The sequence below is a fragment of the Vombatus ursinus genome, unplaced genomic scaffold, assembly GCF_900497805.2.
Source record: "Vombatus ursinus unplaced genomic scaffold, bare-nosed wombat genome assembly UNPS02014774.1, whole genome shotgun sequence".
In the NCBI taxonomy this organism is placed as follows: domain Eukaryota; kingdom Metazoa; phylum Chordata; class Mammalia; order Diprotodontia; family Vombatidae; genus Vombatus; species Vombatus ursinus.
Genome location: NW_020954552.1, coordinates 4,891,695 through 4,916,241, shown reverse-complemented (window position 1 = coordinate 4,916,241; position 24,547 = coordinate 4,891,695). Strand labels below are relative to the sequence as shown.

At 37.1% G+C, this 24,547-nt stretch overlaps 1 protein-coding gene across 1 annotated transcript in view; it reads left to right on the top strand.

The window, feature by feature from the left end:
- The window catches only part of ADGRV1 (adhesion G protein-coupled receptor V1), a 645,475-nt gene that overhangs the window by 192,320 nt on the left and 428,608 nt on the right, over positions 1-24,547 (top strand). The window contains exons 64-67 of the mRNA XM_027864178.1: positions 242-413; positions 4,486-4,728; positions 10,377-10,784; positions 18,924-19,108. Coding sequence (XP_027719979.1) covers positions 242-413; positions 4,486-4,728; positions 10,377-10,784; positions 18,924-19,108 — 1,008 coding nt within the window. The remainder of the gene's footprint in view (positions 1-241; positions 414-4,485; positions 4,729-10,376; positions 10,785-18,923; positions 19,109-24,547) is intronic.

The window sequence follows — 24,547 nt, the reverse complement described above, 5'->3', positions numbered from 1 at the left end:
TAATGAGGATCATGAGATGAAGTATGCTAAACAATTTTGTAAATTATAAAGCAGATGTTTTCTTTATAAATTGTAATTGTTAATATATTCTGACATCATCTATAATTATAATTTGCTTTGAGGTATTGTATTAGTGTTATGTACAATGTAGTGGTATATTTTGAGAACGAAAATGGGATATAATTAGGCATCATAATTTTTGTACTTTAATGTAATTTAAATGGTTTGACATTGTTCACAGGGTTTTTGAAGATGTCAAGATCTTTTGGCGAGTCACATTTAACAAAACAGCTGTTGTACTTGAGAGAGCAGGAGTAGACTTAGGTGATATACTGCTGTCTGTGTCAGGGACCACAACTTGTATGGCAGGTCAGGCAAAGTGCCTGATCTCCATTGAACTCCAGCCTGATAAGGTAAGAACAAAATCAAATATACTCTACTATTGATGATATTCCCTTTCAAAGAATGAGATAAAGTCTTTTTGTTTGAAGCAAATGTGCTCAATCAACAAGCATTTATAAAGTGTCTTCTCTGTTATAGAGACTGGGCACACAAAGACAAACTTCAGAGAATCCTTTCTGTCAAGTATCTTGCCTGATATAGAAGGAGACAAGATGGAGACATAAATATATACAACATATATGCAAAAGTATAGTTTGAGGGGCAAGGCACTAGCAGCTGAGAAAATCCCCAAAGTCCTTGAGTAGAAGTAGCGTTTGAATGGAGCTGTAAAGGAAACTAGGAAGTTTAAATGTTGGCACGTTGGGATGTAAGGAGGGATTAACTCCAGTCAGGAGGGCAGCACATGCAAAGATACAGAGATGGAAGATGAGACGTGAGTGGGAAGTATCAAGGCATCCAATTTCATTGGGCCTTTAAAGAGTATATAAAGCAGAGGGATAATGATGAGCCTTGAAATGTTGGTTGGAGCCAGATTGTGAAAGGCTTTAAATGTCGAATAAAGGAGTTGGTGTTTGGGGAAGGCAGGGAATAAGCATTTATATAATGCTGACTATGTGCCAGTCACTGTGCTAAGCACTTTTAAAATGTAATCTCATTTATTTGATTCTCACAATAACCCTACAAGGTAGGTGCTATATTATTCCCACTTTGCAGTGAGGAAACTGAGACAAACAGAACTGAAGTAATTTGCATAGAGTCACATAGCTTTTAAATGTTTGAGGCCTGATTTGAACTCAAATCTTCCTGACTCCAGGTCTAGTCTTCAATCACAGTGGATTGTACCTCCCACCTACCTCCTGGAGATAATAGCCACTGAGTCTTATTAGGGGGAGGGAGAAGAGGTCCATGTTCCACGCCTAGCAGTAGAGCCTAAATCATTTTGCTTTTTTTAAGATTTCAGATTTAGAATTTGTCATATATTCTTTCATATGTGTATTTAAGTTAGACTTTTCATTTATCTGCTTCTAGATATTTTTTGACATGCCTTCCAGCCTTAGGCTAGTTGTCAGAGGGAAGATGATCCCCTCAGTTACCTCAGGCAAAGTTTCTCTTGATTCCTTTTCCCTAAATCCTTGACTGACTATGGGAGATTTTTGAATTGTCCTTCCTTTCATCTGTTTACCTTAAGTCTGAAATCTCCCCTTATCCCTATACCTCAGAAACTATTAAAGGAGAAATTTAGATTTTAATCTTTAAAAAAAAAAAGAAAGAAAAAAGTCATTCAGTGCCTTATGTAGTAATTTTCATTGTTTTTACCCAGACACAAGTTTAAACTGTGTGGAGAGAAATAATCAGCCTGTCATGTCTATGGCCTAACTGGGAAAGGGAAATCCTGGAAATTACATAATATGCCTGCCTCTCATAAAGTGTTTCAGTCATATTTAGTAGTTGAGAGAGGTTCATGTTATGACTTGGGTAGTGGTGTTTCCCTATCACACTTCATGTTTATTTTATACCCATAACAGTTTTTAAGACTGGAAGATTTCTTCTATTTCTTTTCCTAGTTAAATGTCGCCACTCAGTGGTACATTGTTCTCTTCTGAGAGTTCTTCATTTATTTTTTTAATTTATTTTTTTATTTTTAGGCAATTGGGGTTAAGTGACTTGCCCAGGGTCACACAGCTAGTAAGTGTCAAGTGTTTGGTCTGAGGCTGGATTTGAACTCAGGTCCTCCTGACTTCAGGGCCGGTACTCTATCCCTGGGAGTTCTTCACCTAGATTATAACATCTTCCTTTGAAGTGAGGGTTTGTGAATGATGTAAAGTAACTGTATAATCACGTTGCAATGAGCAACATTTTCCTTGAGAACAAAAGCACAAGACTATAATGGAGACAGAAATCCTTATTTAAACCAAGACGGGGAGTGCCTGTGTGCCTGGAACACCCATAGACGTCAGTTAATAATACTCTCCTTTCCCAATGCTTCTGTTTTATCTACAAGAGAAATTGAGATCTTTAACAGCTGGAGGAACACACACAGGACATTAGCAGGCAACTGAACAGCAAGTACAAAATAAAAAAAAAAAAAAGGATAATCACTGCATAATATTCATTTAGACAGTTCGACCTCAACTGCAAATTAACATTTGCTTGCCCAGTGGCTGATAGGAAGCATGCTTTTTAGTGCAGCTGCAGAATTTTGTTGTGTTTCAAAAGAGAATAGATTCACAGGAGCCCTTGAATAGAAACAGAAACACATGGAGTATTCAAAGAGCACACCGGTTTCCCTCTCCTCACCCTCTTTGCCAAGAGAGTTGAGCAATGCCTGGCACATAGTAAGTGCTTAATAAATGTTTGTTGACTTGATTCTGGGTTGTTGTCAAGAAATACCTTGACATTCCAGTAAAATGTTTCTCCCACAAAGGTCTATATGAAGAGGTGGGGGGTTTGGGGTGCTACTAGATGAACAGAGGGACCCCAAGATCACGGGAAAAAGCCCAGATCATGGCAAGTATCTGCCTGAATGAATTCAACTCAGATCTTCCAACCAGAGAAAAAGTTTATTAAAGATAAGCATATAGGCCAGACTCCTAAGGAACCCAAACATCAGTGATCTAAATGGGATTTAAGGTGGTCAGGTGACACTCACAAGGAGGAGCAGCATGAAGCTGTCTAGAAAGCTCAGAGTCTGAGTGGAGGCTGGGGTGGATAGGCCACATGATGCGGGCATGAGGGGTCTCAGCTTCTAGGCTTGAGAACAGCTCAGCATCAGAATGGGGGAAAGGTGGGTCTTAAATACAGACTGAGGGAGGGGCCATGCAGTTTGGAGTGACGGCAGGAGGGGTTCAAGGAGTGGCCAAGCAGTTTGGGGTGAGGGGAAGAGAGCTCTAGGGAGATCTGGATGGGGGTGGCCAGCAAGGTGAGGCTAACGGAACACTAGTGCCTAGCTAGGATCAAGGGTGGGAATGGCCAGGAAGGCAAAACAATGGGAAAGCCAGTTGATGGGGGAGGTGGACCGTTTGGAAAAGGATCCAGGTAAGAATTTCTGTTTGGAATGTCTGAGTGATTTGAACAGACAATAAGAATAGATAATGAAGGGAGCTGAAAGGGGAAGTTTGTGTTCAAAGGGCTTTTAAAGGGAAATAAGGTGGTTTCTAAAACTTTAAGGGTTTCCTGGGACTGGTAAACAAACTGAAGCCGCCAGGTTCTTTTTAGGGGCCAGGGAGGAAAGATGTCAAAGAGAGATAAGTGAGTCTAAAAGTTTTAAGGTTTTTCTGGGAATTGTAGGTAAACCTCTTCATATATAGTCTTTTCTAGGCTCATAAAAATCCTGTGGTTTAGGTCTCCCTCCCCCCCTCCCCAAGGTAAACATAGTTTGAGGGTTTCTGATATCCCCTGATGCCTGTGCTATATGATGCTGAACTGTGCTATATAATGGAAAATTAGACAATAGAAGTTGCCTTTGGAAGCTGGACTAACTTGGTTACTATGGGTTAAATCAATGGGCTCAACAATGATGCTAAGATTTTGAATTAAATGATAATTTTCAGTCATGAACTAGGAAATGAGTCAGCACTATATTATGCATTTCAATCTAGTCATCCTTTGGAAAATGACCTTCACAAGATAATTTGGAGGGAAATATAATAATAGATGGGACAAGTTCTCATCAAGACTCTAGATATTCTGTGTTTAGAAGTTGGTTGGTAAAATTATGATACTTAGATATGACTTTACTTCAGAGGAGAAACATTTCAAGAGAAAAATAAATGTGTTTTTGATTGACAGGTAGGAAACATGTAGAAATGAAACATATCAAAGAAAAAACAGTTATCTTTATGATTGGTTCTATCTTTATTCCAGGACCTAGAGAGTTGTTATATTCTTATTTATTGGTATAAATTTTAAAAATGACTGCTTCTGGACAATGGTCGCATAGCTAGGAATAACATGGTATCTTAATAATTGATGATAATATGTAAAGCCAACAACCATATTGCTATAATTTGTTAAGACCAAATTTATGAGATAAAGAAAAATGAAATAATAATAAAAGATACTTTTTTTCTTATTTCTTGGCAGAAATCTCAGTTTGAAATGTATTTTTTTGTGGAGCTCTATGAAGCAAGCATGGGAGCCTCAATAAACAGCAGTGCCAGATTTGCCCAGATAAAAATACTGAAAAGTGATGGACCTCATAGCCTCATCTATTTTTCGGTGGGGTCTCGGCTGGCAGTAGCTAATAAGAAGGCCACTTTAATCAGTTTGCAAGTGGCTCGAGATTTTAGTATAGCACTAATGGTGTATGTTAACTTCACTACGCAGGTAAGAATGGTGATACACATACATATGTGAGATTTTCTAATCTATCTATAACAGTTTTAATGCAATTAGGTAACAGTGTAGGTATTTTTTTCATAAAAGAAGATAATAGTGTTTAGGTTACTTTTAATTTTTTATGCTCTTCCTTGTAACCACTTCATTTTTCATTTCCGCAATAACACGTCAGCTCTTAAAATGCAGATTTTTGCTTTTCTTCTTTCTTTCCCAAGCAGATTATCCATTGCAATATTTTTGTATAAGTCTGTTCTTGAAAATAATTAGAAAGTTTTGGTAAGTACAGAATGGGACACTGCATGAGAGGTGGTAGGTGTACTGAGTGTGCCGCTCTTTAAATTTGAACTGATTATCCATTTACCAATGAAGTAATCTATGAAATTTCTAAGCACTAACCATCCTGTAACATTCAGTGTCCTGATGGTATCAGTTCCTTCTCCCTTCATTCCATTCCATTCTGTGAACTGATCTAGGAGGCCCTTGGGTCACTGTTGTAGTTGATAGTGGTAAAGGTTGGCACCATTTCAACATATAATGTAGAATAAGTACTGAACTTGATTTCAGAAGATCTGTGTTTGGACCTTCTTTTGTTCTGACACTGCCAATATCACTCTATGGACCTCAGTCTGTAAAGTGGATTTCCTTCTTGCTCTAAGTCCTTATGATCTTAGTTTTTGGGGATCTCTCGTAGGAAGTAATGGCAAAGAGCATTAGCCAGCCAGAATGTAGGTTCACTTTATAGCTTAACATGACAGGCCCTTCCTTTGCATGGTAGCCATTGGGCATCTCAGCCTGTGCTCCTGGATTCTGCATTACCCTGGGTACAGAGCTGTGCCAGTCGCGCCGTGCACTCTCCTCCTATAAGGAGCAGGCTGCCAGAGTCATACTTACCAGTCTTCGGTGCCCACCCGGATAAACACAGAGACGAGCCTATCAGGAGGTGCAAACACTCGAGCTTTATTCAGAGGCCATCACACCAAGGCCAAGCAGGAAAGCCAGAGCAAGAGAGCGGGAACAAGAGAGAGCGAGCTCCAATCCCTACCGTTCCTTAAGTACCTACTTAGCCCCTCCTCCTCAGCCCGCCTATTAGTCATTGATTGTAGGATCAGATACTGGAAGGGGATGTCTGGGTTTAGCGCTGCACCAAGGGAGAGGAAGTGACGCAGGAGGCTAGGACCGGATACAGGAAGGAGGCGTCTGGGGTTAGAGCTGCACCTAGGGAAAGTACGTGATCCAGGAAGTCAGGAATGAGACGTCTGGGGTTAATGTTGCACCTAGGGAGAGGACTAGACAAAGGGAACTCGTTCTCCGCCATCTCACTCCCACGTGGCACAGCCCCCTGCCTCAGGAGCACGTGCTCCGGCTACTTCCTTGTTTCCTGTTCCTTCCCCAGCTTATCACAGCTCCACATAGCACTGCCCACTGCCTCGGGAGCGTGAGCTCTGGTTACTTCCTAATATCTTGTTCCTACCCCATCTTGCCACAATCCTCACATGGCAGTAGCCAACATCAGACAATCCATCACACAGACCTTCAGAATCTCATATCTTGTTGATATTACTATATTGTTAATGATGAGAGGCAGCATTGCATAATGGAAAGAATGTGGGACTTGGTCTAAGGAAAAATACCAATTCAGAAGCTTCCTAGCTATGTGACTGACCCTGGACAAATCCCTTGACCTCTCTGTGGCTCAGTTTCCTTGCCTGTAAAATCAGAGGTGTTGAACCTGATGATGTCTAAAGTCCCTTCCAGCTCTAAATCTATGATGTGATGATATGCACCTGGTGGACAGTTCTGGCTTTAAATATAGATGGTACAGGGAAATGTTAGGTTGTGCATTCCACATATAAATTAAGGAGAGCTAGGCCAGGGGTGGCCAAAAGAGTGTGAAAGCTCAGCCTCCAGAATGATTCTCAGCGTCTGAATGGGGCCCAGGGTGGATCTTAAATACAGTAAAGTAACTTTGGGTGGCCAGAGGAAGGGGGAGTGTCTGGGAAAAGGGTCTAGGTGAGAATTCCGTTTGGAAGATCTGAGAGATTGAATAGACAATGGGAATAGATAATGAAGGGAACTGGAAGGTAGAAGTTTGCTTTCAAAGGGAGATAAAGAGAGTAGATAAGGAACCTAAAAGTTTAAGGGTGTTCTTTGTAGGGAGCCAGGTTCTTTTTAGGGCTAGGGAGGAAGGCGCATCTGAATAAGCTAAAGCTTTCAAAGGGAAATAAGGAGCTGGGGCCTGTAGAGCCAGATTCCCTTTGGGGCAAGGGGTGAGGATCTCCAGTCAGTTGTGAGAATCAAATGAGATCATAATTGTAAAGTGCTTAGCCCAGAGCCTGGCACATAGTAAATGCTGTATAAATGTTAGTTCTTCTTCTTATTATTCCAGAAGGCAATTTTAATTCTGACCATTTGATTTATCACTACTATTATCACCATTTCCTATAAAAACTTAAAAAATGTAAAAGAATTGGCATATCAAGGAGGCCGGGCTTAGATGTGTCCTTAGTCAGCAAAAATTTGGTTTTTCTTTTTGTTTGCCAAAGACAAAGACAAGCTATCCAATGGCAAAAGTAGGTAGAATACAAACTAATTTGTAAAAACACTTTTGAGGATAATACAAGATGTCAAGACCAGTGTCACTTCATAAACTACCAGAGAGGTAGTGAAAGCAATATAAGTCTATGAAAAGCTTGTTGTAATACAACCGCTATCATCGTGAGAGCATTCATAGATGAAACTGGCAGGAGGATAACAAGGAGATGGAACAAATTTCTTAACAGGTCTAACAATTGGTTTTCGTCATTAGTGACAGAGAAACTATGTATATTTGGACCCTGACACCATAGTTCCCAATATAATACATGAAAAAAAATAGAAATAACCCTTAAGTAAATGAAGCTGGGAAGAATAACTGAAGAAAATCATGTATATACCAAAGGAATTCATCTAGGAGGGAAAGCCACCTTCAAAGTATTGGATTAATAAGATATTTTGGGGTGAAAAAGAGAACAAAAAGATGGGGAAAAGTCATAAATTATATGATTGTTTCAGAAAGTTGACCAAGAGAACATTCTTTAGTAGTTTAAATGTTGGACTTGGAGTCAGGAACATTCAAGTTCAAATTCTCCCTCAGACATCTGAGCAAACCCCTTGCCCTCTCTGAGGCTCAGCTTCTTGTCTGTAAAATGAGGGGAGTTGAACCTGATGGTCTCTGAAGTCCCTTCCAGCTCTGAATCTGTGATGCAGTGATGTGTAACTGGTGGGCAATTCTGGCTTTAAATCTGGATGGTATGTGGAAATGGTAGGTTGTGTATTCCATATATATATTAAGGACCAAGGCCAGGGCACCTCAGTTTTTTTCATCTCTAAAAAGGGGATAATGATAACACCTACATCATGAGGATACAGTGAGATCATTTGTAAACCTCCAAGCACTAGATAAATGTTAGCTGTTATTGTTATCACTATTATTATTACCAATCCAAATAGGCACTTTCTTTGGAATGTATAATCTCCAAAAGTTGTCTAGAGCCTTGAGAAGTGACTTGTTTGGGAGGGACAGAGGCAGGGAAGGGGCGGGGGAGGACCTGAAATCAGGTCTTCTTGTGCTGCTCCTCTATCATTATCTTGAGAAAAAATTATTGGGAAAGGAAGTGAACTGGACAGGTGGTGAGAGAAAGAAATAAATCTTACAGTCTACGATGGAAGTCACGTGAAAAGGCCTGACACAAGAAGACCAGAGGTACCTGGGGTGGATGCTTTGTTGAGACATGGACAAGAATCACAAAGGATGAGAAGGTGTGGATGACTTGATCTGTAGTGTTGTGGTGTATACCTGCTTGGGGGGAAGGGGAAGGGAGCATCAAAATTATATAATTCCTGCTATGTGCCAGGAACTGTGCTAAGCTCTTTGCAAATATTGTCTCATTTGATCTTCACAACAACCTTTCAAGGTAAGTGCAGTACTTATTCCCATTTTACAAATGAGGAAACTGAAGCAAACAGTCACATAGTTGAATAAGTGCCTGAGGCTGTATTTGAACAGAGGTCTTCTTGACTCCTGGTTCACCACTGTATCCCCTATATTTACCAGCTAGCAGCCTCAGATGACATCACAGGTCTATTAACATTAAAGGATTACCATTTAGGATTAAGAAGTGGTCAGTTAGTTCATTTCCTTGTATTTAATCAGGGCTATTATCCAAATTGATCTCACACATTGATTCAGAATTGTAGCCCCATAGAAATGTTTGCTAGGCCACAAAATTTTCCCTAGTCCTTCTCATCCAACCAAAAAAAAAAGCGTTTCTTCTGCCTTATTGTTTTGATGCTTTAGTATATTCAAAAGCTCTTTCATAGTTTTTATTTTAAGCTTCCTACAATTTCCTGTTTATTTTAGATTTGATACATGTATATATGCCTGTGTATTCCTTTAATTCTTTTTTGATGATCTATCATACCTTCCACTTTTTATGACTTTTGGAAAATAGGTTTCTCAAGAATTTTAGCATGGTATATTAGCCTAGAACATGATTACTTTTAAGAATATTTATATGTCAACATGAGACTAAACTAAGGTTTTCATTCTTAATACCCCCAATTCTTTCTCCTTCTGCACTCCTGTCAAAAGGATAAAAAAAACTAGTTGGATAATTTTTTTAAAGTAACAGTTTGTTCCCTTTTAAAATATTATTGCCTCCATTTTGTAATGTAAATGCCTTTGAAGGTGACAGTCAGGGAATCATAATTAGAATTATGTTATATGTATAATATATATCGGTAATCCTTGCCACCACAAATGCATCACCATGGGTATGATGACTTTGCTTCAGGAGCCCTCTGGCTGCTTCTTCCATTGGTCTACATACCCTGGTGTTCATTTGTTGGCCTTTTGTAAAGAGCTGTGTCATCTATGTTTTCCCTACCTAATCAGTTTAGTTTTCTATAATGAATTGAGGTTCCTCCTTTTGTATGATCAGAAAAACAAGTCAGTAGATTTTAAAAATACACATATTATTAAGTAAGGTAAAATATGACTTTAAAATGAGTTATCAGTTTTAAGTGCTTAATAAATGTTTCATTCATGTGCCAGTTGAGAGATAACATTGTCACTACCATACAATATCTATTCATCTTTTTTGTAATGGGAAAACTGACCAGTGGAGAACTGGTCCTTAGGATATGCATGGATTTGCCTTTCTTGGTAGATTATAGAGAGCATATGCAGATATTTCCTGGCTGGCACTGAGCCTCTACACATGTGATTGAAACGGGCCAATGAAGGACCAGTCCTCTCATTATGCTTCCACCCATAAAGTGGCCATAATGTAAAATGGAAAGAACAATGCCTCTTCCTAAATTGCATATGTGTATCCTGCAAATTGTATCATGGAAATCTTTGATTCAATAAAATCAGGTGTCATTGTAGGTTTGGAGTTTGTATTCCCTGAGAGTATTCATCCATGTTTGGAGTAGAGTAATTCATGGTTTGTCCTGTAAACTACAGGGATCTCCCCTTGTATGTTTCTTTAACAAAGTTGCCGTTGTCTATTTAAGATCTTTTGTTTGAGAGAAATCAGTTTTTATAAAATTAGAAGCACAATTATGTCACTGAAATTATTCTGTTGCAATTCTAGGAGCTGAGGATTGCTGAAACAGTGGGCCGCACTCTCATATCTCCAGCCATTTCAGGGAAAGATTTTGTCAAGTCTGAAGGCACATTGATTTTTGAACCTGGCCAGAGAAATGCTGTATTAGACGTCATCCTAACCCCAGAGACAGAATCTTTAAATCCATATCCTAAGCGTTTTCAGGTTGTGCTTTCTGACCCAATAGGTGGGTCTAGAATAGACAATGTGTATGGTACTGCCAATGTCACTATTGTGTCTGATACTGATTCCCAGTCCTTCTGGGGGCTAGCTGATCAGCTGCACCAACCACTGGATGAAGACATTTTGATCAGAGTGCTCCACAACTTAAATGTCAAAGTAGCCACTGAAAACACAGATGAACAACTTAGTGCTGTCATGTATCTAATAGATAAGGTAAGCATTTCTAAAAAATAATTAGTGGTCTCCATTAAATTGCTTATGAATATAATGGCCCATATCAAATATGACTCTGTGTGCTAGGATTGTATCTATCTTCTCACTTCAGGGTAACCTTGACTGATATGGAGCTAAGAGTAAGTTGGAGTAATGCTGTCACTACGTCTTGGTATGGTGGAAAGGACATTTAGGCTGGGACTTGGAAGACCTAGTTTTTAGTCCTAGAACTTCACAAGCTGTATCGCCTTGGGGAAATTATTTTACCTCTCTGGGCCTCAGTTTCCTCATCAGTAAAGTGAGGGAGCTAGATCTGATGCTCTTCAAAGCACTTTCCTACTCTAAATCCTATGATTCTTTCCTATTTCTAAAATACAGCAGCATCCAGGAGTGGTGGTGTACTCCTATAACCTCTGCTACTGGGGGAAGGGGATCCCTCTGTGTTGAAGTAGGGCTAAATGCAATTAAAGGTCTGTGCTAAGTCCCACAGTTATATGGTGAGCCTCCCCGGAGCAGAGGGCCACCAGGCTGGCCAAGGAGGGTCAAACTGGCCCAGGTTAGAAAAACAGAACAGGATAAATAAAGCTTTTGTATCAATCAGCATTGGGATTGAGCCCATGAGAGGTTAATACACTTTCAGCCTGGGCAAGATAGGGAGACCTAGTCTCAAAAAATGAAATGAAATGACGTAAGATAAAGTCTAGTAGTAACAGTTCTTTATCTCGTCTGTCATTGTGTTTCTTGGATGAAGGGAACGTTAGCAAAAATGGAAGACCCTGAAGTTATTTAAGATTCTTGTACCCGAAGCCTTTTTTGTGGTCTTGAAGCACCTCTGTTTTTTTAGTACAAGATCCTTCTGATGGACTAAAGATAAAGGACCTCAAGAACTTAACATCTCTGTTGAACATTTGCTGTCATTAAGTTTGACTAAGATCTGAAATATGGTACAAGGAGAAATTTAGCTGTAGTGGAGAAACCCAGTAGTGTGAGGTATGGGTGCAGACCAGGGAGCAGAGTCCATTATCGGATAATCGGTATAGAGGCATATTTAGGGGTGGGGAATGGAGAGGAGAGGAGAAGAAAAGAGAGGAGAGGAAAGGAGAAGAGTGGTTGTTGTGAATTTAGTTAACTGAGACAAGCCCTAGAGGAAGGCATTTGGTGAAATATGAGTCTGTAAGAATAAGGTCCAATAGAAAAAGTCCCACGTGGACTTTTGCCAAAACAAATATAATTAATTCTCTATTACTTTATTCTGTTTAATTTCTTTGGTTACTATAAGGTGAAAATGTGGGAGGTACAGCATGGAAAATAATCTAGAATTAAGCAAAGTCTAGAGCAAAAATGATAATTTTATAAATTAACATATATAATAGACAGATATTTTGTTACATCTGCATGTAAATTTGTCAACTCCTCTAGGCTCCTTTTCCTGTAACATCTGTGAAGTGAAAGAGTTGGACTAGGTGTACTCTGAGACTTCTTTCAGCTCCAGTTCTCTGATACTGGCCCATAAGACACTAATATTATTACGACAGAATCTGAGTAACATAATTACTATACTTTTTTCTTTCCTTAATTTTTTTTTAGTTATATGCTTTCATTTTACATTCTTGACACCTTATATTTTCAGTTGATTAGGAGAGGTATTTTGTACCAAATGGATACAAAAAATATTAGTATATGTTCAGGGCCCAAGAACACTCAGTAGCTGTGGAGTCTTCCATTTCTTCAACATTTGCATCTCCCAAGCAAAACAAGTTAAGAGAGTGGAGAGCAAAAGCCTCTATAACTAGCTTTTTAAATGTGGAAAGGAAAATTATATGTCACTTAGGGACACTTGCTGTTATCAAGATGCCTGACAAATTCCTCAGTCCCTTCTTAAAAAGTCTCATTTCCTGGAAAGACCCTTTCTGAGTCCTTTTCACCTAGGAAAGTACACAGAACTAGCAGTGATTAGCCAGCAAATCCAAAAGAAATCATGTGAACAACTTCTGGTCTTACAAAAATATGTGAGCAAATCGCTTTGTTTGCTTTGTTTGATTACATGATATTATAACATTGCTTTATAACCATCCTTTTCATGTCTGTACCCTGTCATTTTCCCAGCTAAGAAACTACTGTAGGCAAAAGCTAAATATTTTAAACTCTCTGTAGAAGAGATAGGTGGAAAAAAGAATGAAGTACCCCGCAAAGGTCAATCCTCGCCAAATAGCTCTAAGAACCAGCTGGAGTGGCTTGTGTCAGATTAGGAGGAGTGAGTTAGAGGGATAAGGCTTTTCTGAGGGAAATGTTCCTACTTATGTCCTAGTGATAAGACCTCTTGTGATTATGATAAGTTAGAAGGTGATATAGAAAGTAAAAGTATAATTTGGCTCTATAAGGAACAACAGTTCTAAACTGATTTTAAGCATTGATTTTAAAAGATGTATGTAACAAAGTCTATTATATTTTCCATTTTAGAAAGTTATATGAGAGCCATGTATTACTGACAGACATTTGAAACTATTTTACACAAAGTTATGTAGACATTTCTTGATTGCTGTTTATGGATTCACTGGGTAAAAGGAAACAGGAAGTAAACAGTGACAAATAGATCAAGACATCCAGATTTCAAAGGCATGAATCACAAAACTCAATTACCAGAGATGCCCAAGATGGGAAAATCTAATTAGCTTCATTTCTTCCTAACACTTATCAGCCAATGTAGTTTTCTCCATAGTAAGGTAGCAATTTCAATGAAATGAAAATTCAAAAATATTAGAGGAAAGGTATTGTTTTAAAAGAAAGGCTGTTTTTACTATGTACCAGCTGAAGTATATTGAGCTTCAGTGGAAAACATATAACTATTTCAAACGAGGTCAGTTCTGATATCAAGTATTTTTATAGAACTATCACATACATGAACCATTCCATGGACTAATGTTTCTTAAATACCTTTTCTCTGTTTCAGTCATGCTGAAATTTGAGGTCTCACTTGTTTATTAAATACAATTATTAACTACTCATACTTCTCCTTCTCTCACTATGTCTGTATACTCATAATAGCAAACTATATATGTATTTGGGTATATGTGTACATATAGATACATGTATATGTGTGTATTTATATATGTTATATATATGTACACATATGTGGATATAGATAGTACAGATTTTTTCTTAACCAAATCCGTGATTTCATCCACGTGAGCAACTCTTGGGGAGGAAACTCCACCCATTGATGCAGACCAGAATAAAACATAATTTTATTCAAATTATAGTCTTGAGACTTGCTTGGGGTATTCAGAAGTTAAATAGATCACATAGCCAGTATGAGTCTGAGGTAGGACTTGAACACAGGCCTTCTGACCTCTGAGGTCATTTTTGTGTCTGCTGTGCCACAGTTACCTCTGGGTGAAACTCCCTATGACAAAATGGGCACTTAAATATGTGGAATTTTTTTTAATATACCCATATATGTCAGATATATAATTCATATCAACCTCTATGTCATTGTTTAGATGACGTATATATCCTTATATCCATATATGTGTGTCCTCTAGAGATGATACATGTATGTATATACACATACATATACATGTACCAGTTTCTCCCCGAGCTTTAGACTCACATTATCATTTGTCTATTGGACATTTGAAACTGGATGTCCCAGAGAGCTCTCAGACTCAGTATGTCTTAAATTGAACTCATTATCTTTCTCAAACCTTTCTGTCTTCCACATATCCTATTTCTGTCAAGGTACCACCATCTTTCTAGTCTCCCCAGGTTTGTAACCTTGGTACACTGTTTGACTTCTCCACTCTCCCTTGCCTCATATATCCATTCAGTTGCCAAATTTTCTTGTTTCCATCTCTACAACATGTCTTACATCAAGCCCCTTCTTGGCTCTCATAGGGCTACCACCTTGCTTCCGGACTCCTCACTTCCAACTCACATTATTTATTTCAACGGCCTCCTAATTAGTCTTACTGCCTCGTGTCTCTTGCAAGTCTGACTGTGGTGCTCAGTCAACTTCAGGGGCTTCCTGTAGCCTCTAGAATAAAGTATGCACTCCTCTGTTGAACTTAGAAAGCCCTTCACAGTCTGACTGTAACCTGTCTTTCCAGTCTTATTAGATGTTCTTCTCATTCCTGCACTCTACTATCCAGTCAAACTCTCCTCCTCTCTATTCCTTATCCATGGCACTCTATTTCCCTTCTCAGTGGCTTTTCGCTGGCTGTTCCCCAAATCTGGAATATACTTCCTCTTCACCACCCTCTTAGAGAATCCCAATCTTCCTTTTCAAGATGTAGCTCAATCACCATCTGCTGCTTGAAACTTTTTCTGGTTCCCCCAATTGTTAGTACTTTACCTTCCAAACTACCTTAGATTTACCTACTTTGTATTTATTTATATTTGTTCTAGATGTATTGATAGACTTGCTCATCTTCCCCATTATAATATAAGGTGCTTACACACAGGGATTGTTTCGTTCTTAGTATTTGTATCAATGCTTAGCAAAACACCAAGCCCGTAGTAGATGCTTGCTTACAGATTGATGTGTTATAAAGAATGTTAGCATCCACTCATTACTGAACGCTTTCTTTGTTTCCAACTGTCATGATGCTATGAGGTGAAATTCCATCTTACATATATCCTAAGCATTAAATATGAATTTTCTTCTAACATTTTCTCCCCACACATGTAGTGCATCATAGAATATTGCTGAGTTTTCCTCCTTGGTGTCCTCACATCCACCCTCCAAACATTCCCACAGTTGCTTCATGTTTTCTAACATACGCATATTACAAATATGATTCTTCAAACCAGTATAATGGTACTACAGATTTTAATATTTAGAACTAGAAGTAGCTTTAGAGACAACCCTATTCAACCCACTCATTTTATAGTTGAAAAGGAGAGGAGAGAATAAGGAGGAATGGGGGAAAGATACCATAGAGAAAAGGTAGAGGTGAAGAAGTATAGAGAGTGAGAGGAGACAGGAATGAATATCCCTCTATCTCCTTTGTCTCTGGTTATTTTTATAAAATTCTTTTCCCCACACAATGTTTTTTGTATTATTTTTTCTCTTTTTATTCTTTACAGAATCAACCTTGATTATAAGGAAATAAGCAAAAGGCTTCATACTCTAAGCTCCACTAAGTAATTGTTTTAGTTTATATCATTTTGGAGATAAATAATCATTCAAACAGTGATAATTATATTTAAACAGTGATGACTGCCTCCTTTTTATCCCTCCTACCCAAATCTCTATCACTTGTCTCAGTTTTCAGGGTGTTAAGATTCTGCAGAATAGGGGATCCTTGTTCAGTACAGATGTAATTTGTAGCTTATTAGGATAGGTATTGAAAGGCATTGGGGGACTTATGGTCACTGTGGTTGGATAAGAGTTTCTTATCATGGGCTAGGAGAAAGAGAGTTGTGGTGTATAGAGAATGGAGTATTCCCTATTCCTTTACTGACTTGATTGAAATCCTCCATAAAGATTTTTCCACTTTTGACTGAAGCAAATATTTAATAAGGACTTACGATGTGCCAGTCACTAGGAAATACAGTGCTAGGGAATACAAAGATAAAAAAAAAAAAAGAAACAATTCTTGCCCTTAAAGAGCTTTTATTCTATTAGGAGTAATAAGCGATCTACACAAATAATATTGAGTAGACACAAAAGTCAGAAATGGGCAAAATGATTTAGGAAATTTTGGGATGGAAATGTAAGAATCCTTGACTAGGATACTTAGGTGAAACAATTGATGGTCAATTTTTTAACCTGTTAAAATGTTTACTATTTGTGAAATACAGTCTTCTTGCTAGTCTTGCACCCAGGTGTATCCAGTGAAAAGCCTGATTTATTTTAAATATGTTTTACAAATTGTAGTATTATTAGGTTTTGCCTAATGTATAAAATGATATTAATTTTTAATTAGCAGCACCTTCATTAGAATCACCTCATGGTTGTGAACTGATCCAACCGTTCTGGAGAGCAATGTGGAACTGTGCCCAAAGTGCTGTAAAATTGTGCATATCCTTTGGTCCAGCAATACCGCTACTAGATCATATATCCCAAAGCCATCCAAAAAAAAAAAAGAGAAAAGGACAGCATTTGTTGTTATTTGTACAAAAATATTTATAACAGCTCTTTTTGTGGTGGCTAAAAATTGGAAATCAAAAAGATGCCCATCATTTGGGGAATAGCTAAACAAGCTGTGGTATATGATTGTAATGGAATATTATTTTGCTATAAAAATGACAAGCAGGATGATTTCAGAAAAACCTGGAAAGACCTACATGAACTGATGCATAGTGAAGTGAACAGAATCAGGAGAACATTGTGCATAGTAACAGCAATATTGCTCAATGAGTTACTATGAATGACTTAGTTATTCTCAGCAATACAATGATCCGAGACAATCCCAAAGGACTAATGATGAAACATACTATCTCCAGAGAAAAAAAATTGATATTGTTTGAATAAAGACTGAACCATGCTATTTTTCACTTTCTTTCATTTTTTTCTTTTATTTGAATCTTCTTGTACAAGATGACTAATATGGAAATGTTTTACTTGATTGCACAGGAATGACCTATATCTGAATGCTTTGGGGAGGGTGGATTAGAGGGAGAGATAGAATTTGGAACTCAAAACTTGAAATAAAAATGTTAAAAAATTGAAAAAAATAGTATGGAATGGCAAAAAAAGACCTCTAAAACATTAAAAAAAATCACCTCATGACAGAGGCAGTGTGAAATATTGGATAGAGAGAGGTCCTTGGAGTCAAGAAGACCTGAGTTTAAGTCTATTCTCTGACCTATGCTACTTGTGTTATCCTGGACAAGTCACTTAATTCTTCAATGCTTAGGCAACTCCCTAAGACTGTTAAGTTGCAGAGAGGGTGCTGATCTCACCAGGAGCTCCCAGACTGATGAAATTAAAAATCCAGTCTCTATCTCTGTCCTAATCCCTTCATAGTGTTGATCATTTACTCTGAACTTTTTGAATAAAATTGCATACAATTGAGTTGAAAAACCATTATGATAAGTTCTCATTAATTCATTTGTCATAGGTAACATAATTTTTTTTATATCTCCTGTTTTTTATATCTCCTGCCTTTCCCAATATATGCTTTTCCTTCCTCCTGCTAGAGAGTCATCCCTTATGCCAAAGAATGCAAAAAAGAAATAAAACAATTCAGCAAAACTAATCAATGCACCAAGCAAGTCCAACATTATGTATTGCACACCCATAGTCCTCCACCTTTACAAAAAAGGGAGGGAGGTTCACTTTCATATTTATTCCTTGGAGCCAGACTTGGTAATTACAGTTTTATAGGATTCAGTTCCACTTGTTTTCGTTTTTTTGTTTCATTTATTGTTTGAATTTATTGTATGAATATTGTTTTTCTAGTGATGCCTTCTTCGGTTTGTATCAGTTCATATGCCTTTTATAGCATCATATTCATCCTTTTTTACAGGAAATCAGTATTATAATATTGAATTATATCAGTGTACCACAATTTCTTTTAATCATTCTCCAACTGACAGACATCTACTGTACCTTGTTTCTAGTTCTTTTTTGAGTACAAAGGTGTGGCAATAAATATTTTGTTAAAAGTAAGACCTTTCTTTTTCTTCATTACCCTTCTTGAGTGTATATACCTATCAATAGGATTTCTGGGTGAAAGGCTATAGATATTTTAGTTACTTTCCTAGCATAATTTATGGATAATTTTAAAAATAAAAATTATTCATCTCATTGTGGTTAAATACCCAATATGACTACTTAAAAAAACACACACATAATTTTTAGCTTGAGCCTCTGATTTTGTTGGCATAGGGAAATCCAATGAGGAAATTCCTTATACCAATACATATCAGAGCCTGTTTTACCATTTATATTATCATTGAGTTGTCTGGGGCACTAAAGGGTTAAATTACTTGGATGTGTCAAAGGCAGAACTTGAATCCAGGGCTTCCTGGCTCTGAGGTCAGCTCCTTTTCTACCATGACAGCATGTTTCTACAAAAAATATGTTTTTATATATATATATGTACACATATATATGTACACACACACACACACACGAATAGAAAGAATATATTTTATGAATCTAATGTGGTATCCTATTTTTGTCTTTCCCAGATAACAGTTGAAGGCAAAAAACAAGTGTTCAATGTTAGAAGCCGAAATCTTTTTTATGACATTCTTTGTACTCTAATTAACCCACGACGTGAAGATACTAGGGGCTTTAGCCATTTTGCGGAAGTGACTGAGAAGTTTGCCTTTTCTCTTCTGACTGATGTTACCTGTGGATCTCCTGGTGAAAAGTGACTATCTTTTGCCATTGAATACAATTATGTGATAAAATTACTTAAATATTTCCTATATCTATTTTATAGTGTCTATAATGGTATAATATATAATATAAATATGTGTATGCATGTGTATATAATATATATATACAGATTACTACTCTTGCATTTCTTAATGCTTCAAAGTTCCTTTAAAAATAAAATCTTTATATTGTTAACCCCCACTAGACCACACAATAGACGAAAGTGAAATCCTGTATAGAAAACAAATGAAAATAACTCACCTCCAAAGTTTAGCAGTGATCAGTACTGTTGCTTTGTACTACTGATATGTTTTTCCCAATAGAACTATTGCTGAGCGTTAAAAGAGAATTAAATATGTTCTAGCCATGCCCAAGCTACCTCCTGGCACTGATGCTCAACCTTGAAAATAACATTTAAGTTCATAGTAGGGATTTGGCAAAAGAAAAAAGTCTGGAGAAATACTAATAGTTAAACTGAAATTTATGGCAGACAACCTTTCTTACAGAGTGATGGAATGCTTGAATGTGAAACTTTAGGTTCATTTAGGTATCTGGTAGCATAGTGTATAAAGCCTAAATTACTTGAGTTCAAAGCTTGCCTGGGGTACTTACTAGCGAGAGATCCTGGGCAAGTCATTTAACTGTTCTTAGCCTCAGTTTCTTTATCTGTAAAATGGGTATAATTAGCACCTTCCTCAGTGGGTTGTTGTGAATATTAAATGAGGTGATATATTTATAATTGTTGCATGGGATAGCTACCACACTGCAGCCCCTCACACCTCTCACACAGGGCTTGAGAGCATATACTTTCACTCTTTCGGCTGGCTTAATTACTCCAACCTGCTTTTGAACTGGCAGATTTAGACCCTAGAGAAGGACAGCTGTCATAGGATCACACTCAGATTCTGTCAGAGTCCTAAGCATAACCTTGCTGTGAGGGAATATACTTCCCCCACTCACCACTTTAGCTGTTGAGCCCCCACTTTTGCATTTCTGTTTACACAACCAACTACTCACAATGACATTTTTAGGTCTTAAACACAACCACCTACTTAACAATAAACTAAAAGAAATAACATCCCATATATCAAAGTAAATGCATAAATAATAATTATATTATAAACTGCATATGAATCTGGGTTGCACTTCCACCACTGTATCTTCAGTCTGTTGGGCATATGCTTACAGAAACCTACCAATGAGATGCAAGAGTTAAGGAAACGCATGTGCTTAGGCTAATTCATAACTCTGGAACTACACACCTCTGATTCTTCTTTCTGTTTCAGGAACTGTCAAAAGTTCCCAAGTGAATGTACCTTCTGTGTTAAATGCACGCTTCTTTTGTTAAGCTGAGTTGATCTGTGTTGTGCTTGACCAACACCTCACTGGGCATAACTTCTTAACTAAACTAGTGGATCCACTGAATGACTCTTTTGATTTTCTGCTTTTAATCTGTTCTTCTGCTCAGGTAGACTTATTCCTTAATAGCAACTAGAATATCTGTCACTTCCAGTTACAAGTTTTGGTGAAGCAGTTGTGAAATTAGTCTTTTTGCATCTCTCTCATTCTTATCTTTCTGGGTCCAATTCTGGATCCTTTCTGAGATGGACCTTCCGCCTTAGCTTACGATTAGTAATCAGATTCTCAAATCATACAACAGTACTAACATCTATATATCTTCCCAGTTAATATAGCTTATATTTAAAATTCAGCAGCAATAGCCATGTCAGAACCTTGATTCAGACTAAATCCCCACCAACTCTCTCAAGATTTCTCTTAGAATTCTGAGCAGTCTTAATTCAGCAACAAACCTTAGAGGATCAATATATTACACACGTAAAATACTTTGTAAACCACAGAAGGCTATATAAATATTATCTATTATTATTATAAAAACCAAACATGTAAAGTAATATTCATGTATTAGGAAAAAGAAAGTTGTCTTCTTTTTTTTTTTATTCTGAGCCTAACAAACATCAAATAAAATGATCATTTCCATATACACAATAGAACAGAAAGAGAACTGTGTGTAATATTACAGATCTCTATTATGTACTACTTAGTTTTCTATTAAAGCATATATGTTCAACCTGTAGCTTTTCAAAGCTGCCCTGTTTCTTTCTGGTCTTCCTTCTGTTGTCTTCTCTTCATTAAAAAAAGATACCTCAATTAGTCTTCTATTTTTTATAAGCTTCACTTTAATATTTTTGAGAAGCCCTCTTTCATTTCTGCAGGTCCCAACAGTGTGTCCTATAGAGTTTCATAGGGGAGAAAACTCTCAACTCGCTGTTTCTTTGGAGGAAAATTAGAGATTACAGAATGCATTCCTATATGTTTTTATACCAAACTAGCCTCTGCTTTATCAGAATGAATTATTAGGCTGAATGAAAATTCAAGATTTTTCACAAATTTGTAAAACTTACTCTTCAAGTAAATCGCTAAGATTTTTCTTTTATTTCCAAGCTTATTTTGCTCCCAACAAGGCCACTTCCGCCTACTGTTTCAGCAGTGTCAGCCTTCTAACTTTATACTATATTCCTGCCTATCAGACTTCTTAGTCATCCTACTTCCATTGACTGGAAAATTTCCCTTTCTTTGCTATTAATCCATGTCCATAACTTTCTTCAAGAACTTGCTTAAAACTCATCTTTTACAAAAAAACTTTTCCAAATATGCTTTTGTGCTTAGTTCACATACAATAGTTTATAAGCTTGAAGGTTTAGGGTTGAAGGGACCTCAAAGTTCATCTTGCCCAAGGAAAGTTAGACCCAGGAGAGATAAATGCCTTGTCTAAGACCACACAGATAGTAAGAAGCAGAGACAGAATTTGAACTGTCTTCAGATTCCAAATCCAGTCCTCCCATCAGTTTCAAGTTGATTTGTCCCCCTTATTCAATAACTGTAATGAATTTCTGTTGATTGAATATCCTTTTTGTCTAATGACATTTATTTGGAAAGTGGAAGGTGGGAACAAGAGGATTATGACTATAGAGTGGTAAAAAATGATAAAGAACATATGTAGGGATGGAACTTTTGAAATTATTCATGTTAGCATTATATTTTAAACCAATTGAGCTAAAAGGTACTCTATAATCTACCCTATTAGCTTTCTCTAATTACTTCTTTATTCTACATCATCATCATCATCATCATCATCATCATCATCGTCAGAGAGAGGCATGATTTAAGTCTACATGTGATTTTTGCTCATATCATGAAGACAATGACCAAATTCACCAATTTCCCTTTTATGTATCTATCCATTCCCAAAATGAATGAATAAATTAGTCAAAGTCTTTTGCCATAATCAGTTATTACTCATATGAACCATGGTTTCTTCATTTTTTATGTAATGCCTATACATTTTGACCTACTTGTGAAATGAAAAAGTCTCCTTTTTAAAACTTGTTGATAAGTGATAATTTTTAATTAAATAGCTATTTGCATTGGGAATTAAATGGTAAACACAAGCAATGTTAATGAATGTAATCATTGCTATCCTTGCTATGTTCATTAGCTGGCATTCTTTCTTTGCTGTGACAAATACTTTTTTATTCCACTTATTCATATGGTGCTTCTTACTTGGCCTCTCTTTGTTTCTGTGTACATACAGGCTCCTTGAGGGCAGGAACCTTTCTTCTTCTTCTTTTCTACTCCCTCAATGAAGCTGGTATAGTGTTGAACACACAGGAGGTACTCAGTGCGTGTTCAGTAAATGCTGGCCTTGTCCTCTAGAACATTTACTTCAGAAGAAGGAAGGGTGGGCATCACAGAAGGCCCCATAGCAGGTCACAGAATGGTAGAGGCAGTAAAACAGAAAGGCTTGCTAATATTATTTGCTCTGCTTCTCATCTTTGGGCCGGATTTCATCCTATTTTGTGTTAGGACAATGAGATGAGGCTGTGAGTCTTGAGAGTGGGGTCTAGTGGCATGACCCTAGACAAGCCACTTCACCTCATCTGTAAAATGTCAGAGTTAGTCTCGATGGCCGCTAAGGTCGCTTCCAGCTCTAAATCAACAATCTTATGAATCTTGTCATCTAAGTAAATAATGTTTATTTACTTTAACTTTAAAAAGCTGACTGATGACCCTTAATCTTATATAATGTGTCTCAAAAGTGTATTGCAGTTTGAAACCTTGATAGTTTAAGCTATTGGCTAGTAGCTTAAAACTTCATTAAGACTCATGGGACACCTTGTTTAAGAAAGAACACTTACTAAAAGTGGTGAATCCTTGAGCGTAATGACGGAAATATTTCAAAGGCATAACTATTTACAATGTAAGAAATACACCTATACTCAGTTTAATATCTTTGCGATATAGGTGAGGAATTGATAACTGTGATCCACCTTTGAATAAACATTTTATTTTCTTTCCATTTTTACACTGTATCAGTGTGCCAAATATCATAAGTTTTTGAGTTTAGCCATGCTTCAAAGACTAAGAAAAATAACTTTTAAAATTTCAATTTCATTTCCCAGTAAAATGATTGTTTGATGGCATTGTACAAACTTTATATTGTTATTTTCACTCTCCCTCCCCATTCTCATGCATTAATGATTGTTTGAAAGCAAGGGCATTTTGCCTAATGAGAAGTAGCTTATTAGGAAGATTTAAGTTAACTCTACAAAGTTTGGTATGTATCTGCTATTAGTTTTACTAACAGTCATTAAAGCTTGCCTTCTCGTGAAGTTGCAGTTGTGCTATTCCGTTGAAATTCAGAGATATACTCAATGCTACAAAATATATTACAATTAAAATCACTTTAAGGGGATATTTTATGATACCTGACAGCGTAAGCAAAAAAAATTGAAAATATATGTAAAAATGATCAGCACTTTGCTTATCACTATTTAGTATTAATGTTATCCACTTTAAAGTCTTATGTACAAAAAGAAAGATTTTTTTATATATGTTTTGATATGAATATGTATTTTTATAATATTAACTGACCCAAATAGGAAGGAAGATGAAGGTAAAATAAGACTGGATACATAGCTTGAAACTGTATTGTAAAGGTCTTAATGCTTGGATACATAGCTTGAAACTGTATTGTAAAGGTCTTAATGCTTGGCTGAGAAGGATTTATTTTATTCTAGAGGTAACAGGGTTTTTTTAGGTCCCTGAAAGTTTTTGATCAGGGGAGCAACATTACCTCAAGTCAGATGGACATCATTATGGGAACTCTGTTTTCATAGTCTCATATCCTGCCTTAAGTCACAGGTGACTCAAAAATTCATGGCATGGATTACAAAGAAAACCAAAAAATATATATAGAGAGAAGACTTCATGCAAACCTGTCACCACTACCCAAAAAACAGCTCAAAATACATGCTCTACTGATGCTTGGTCATTAATGTCACCTTAATGTATAGAGGGCTACACACATGTACTTGAATAAGTGTGATTGTGTATATTTCTATTTGTATGT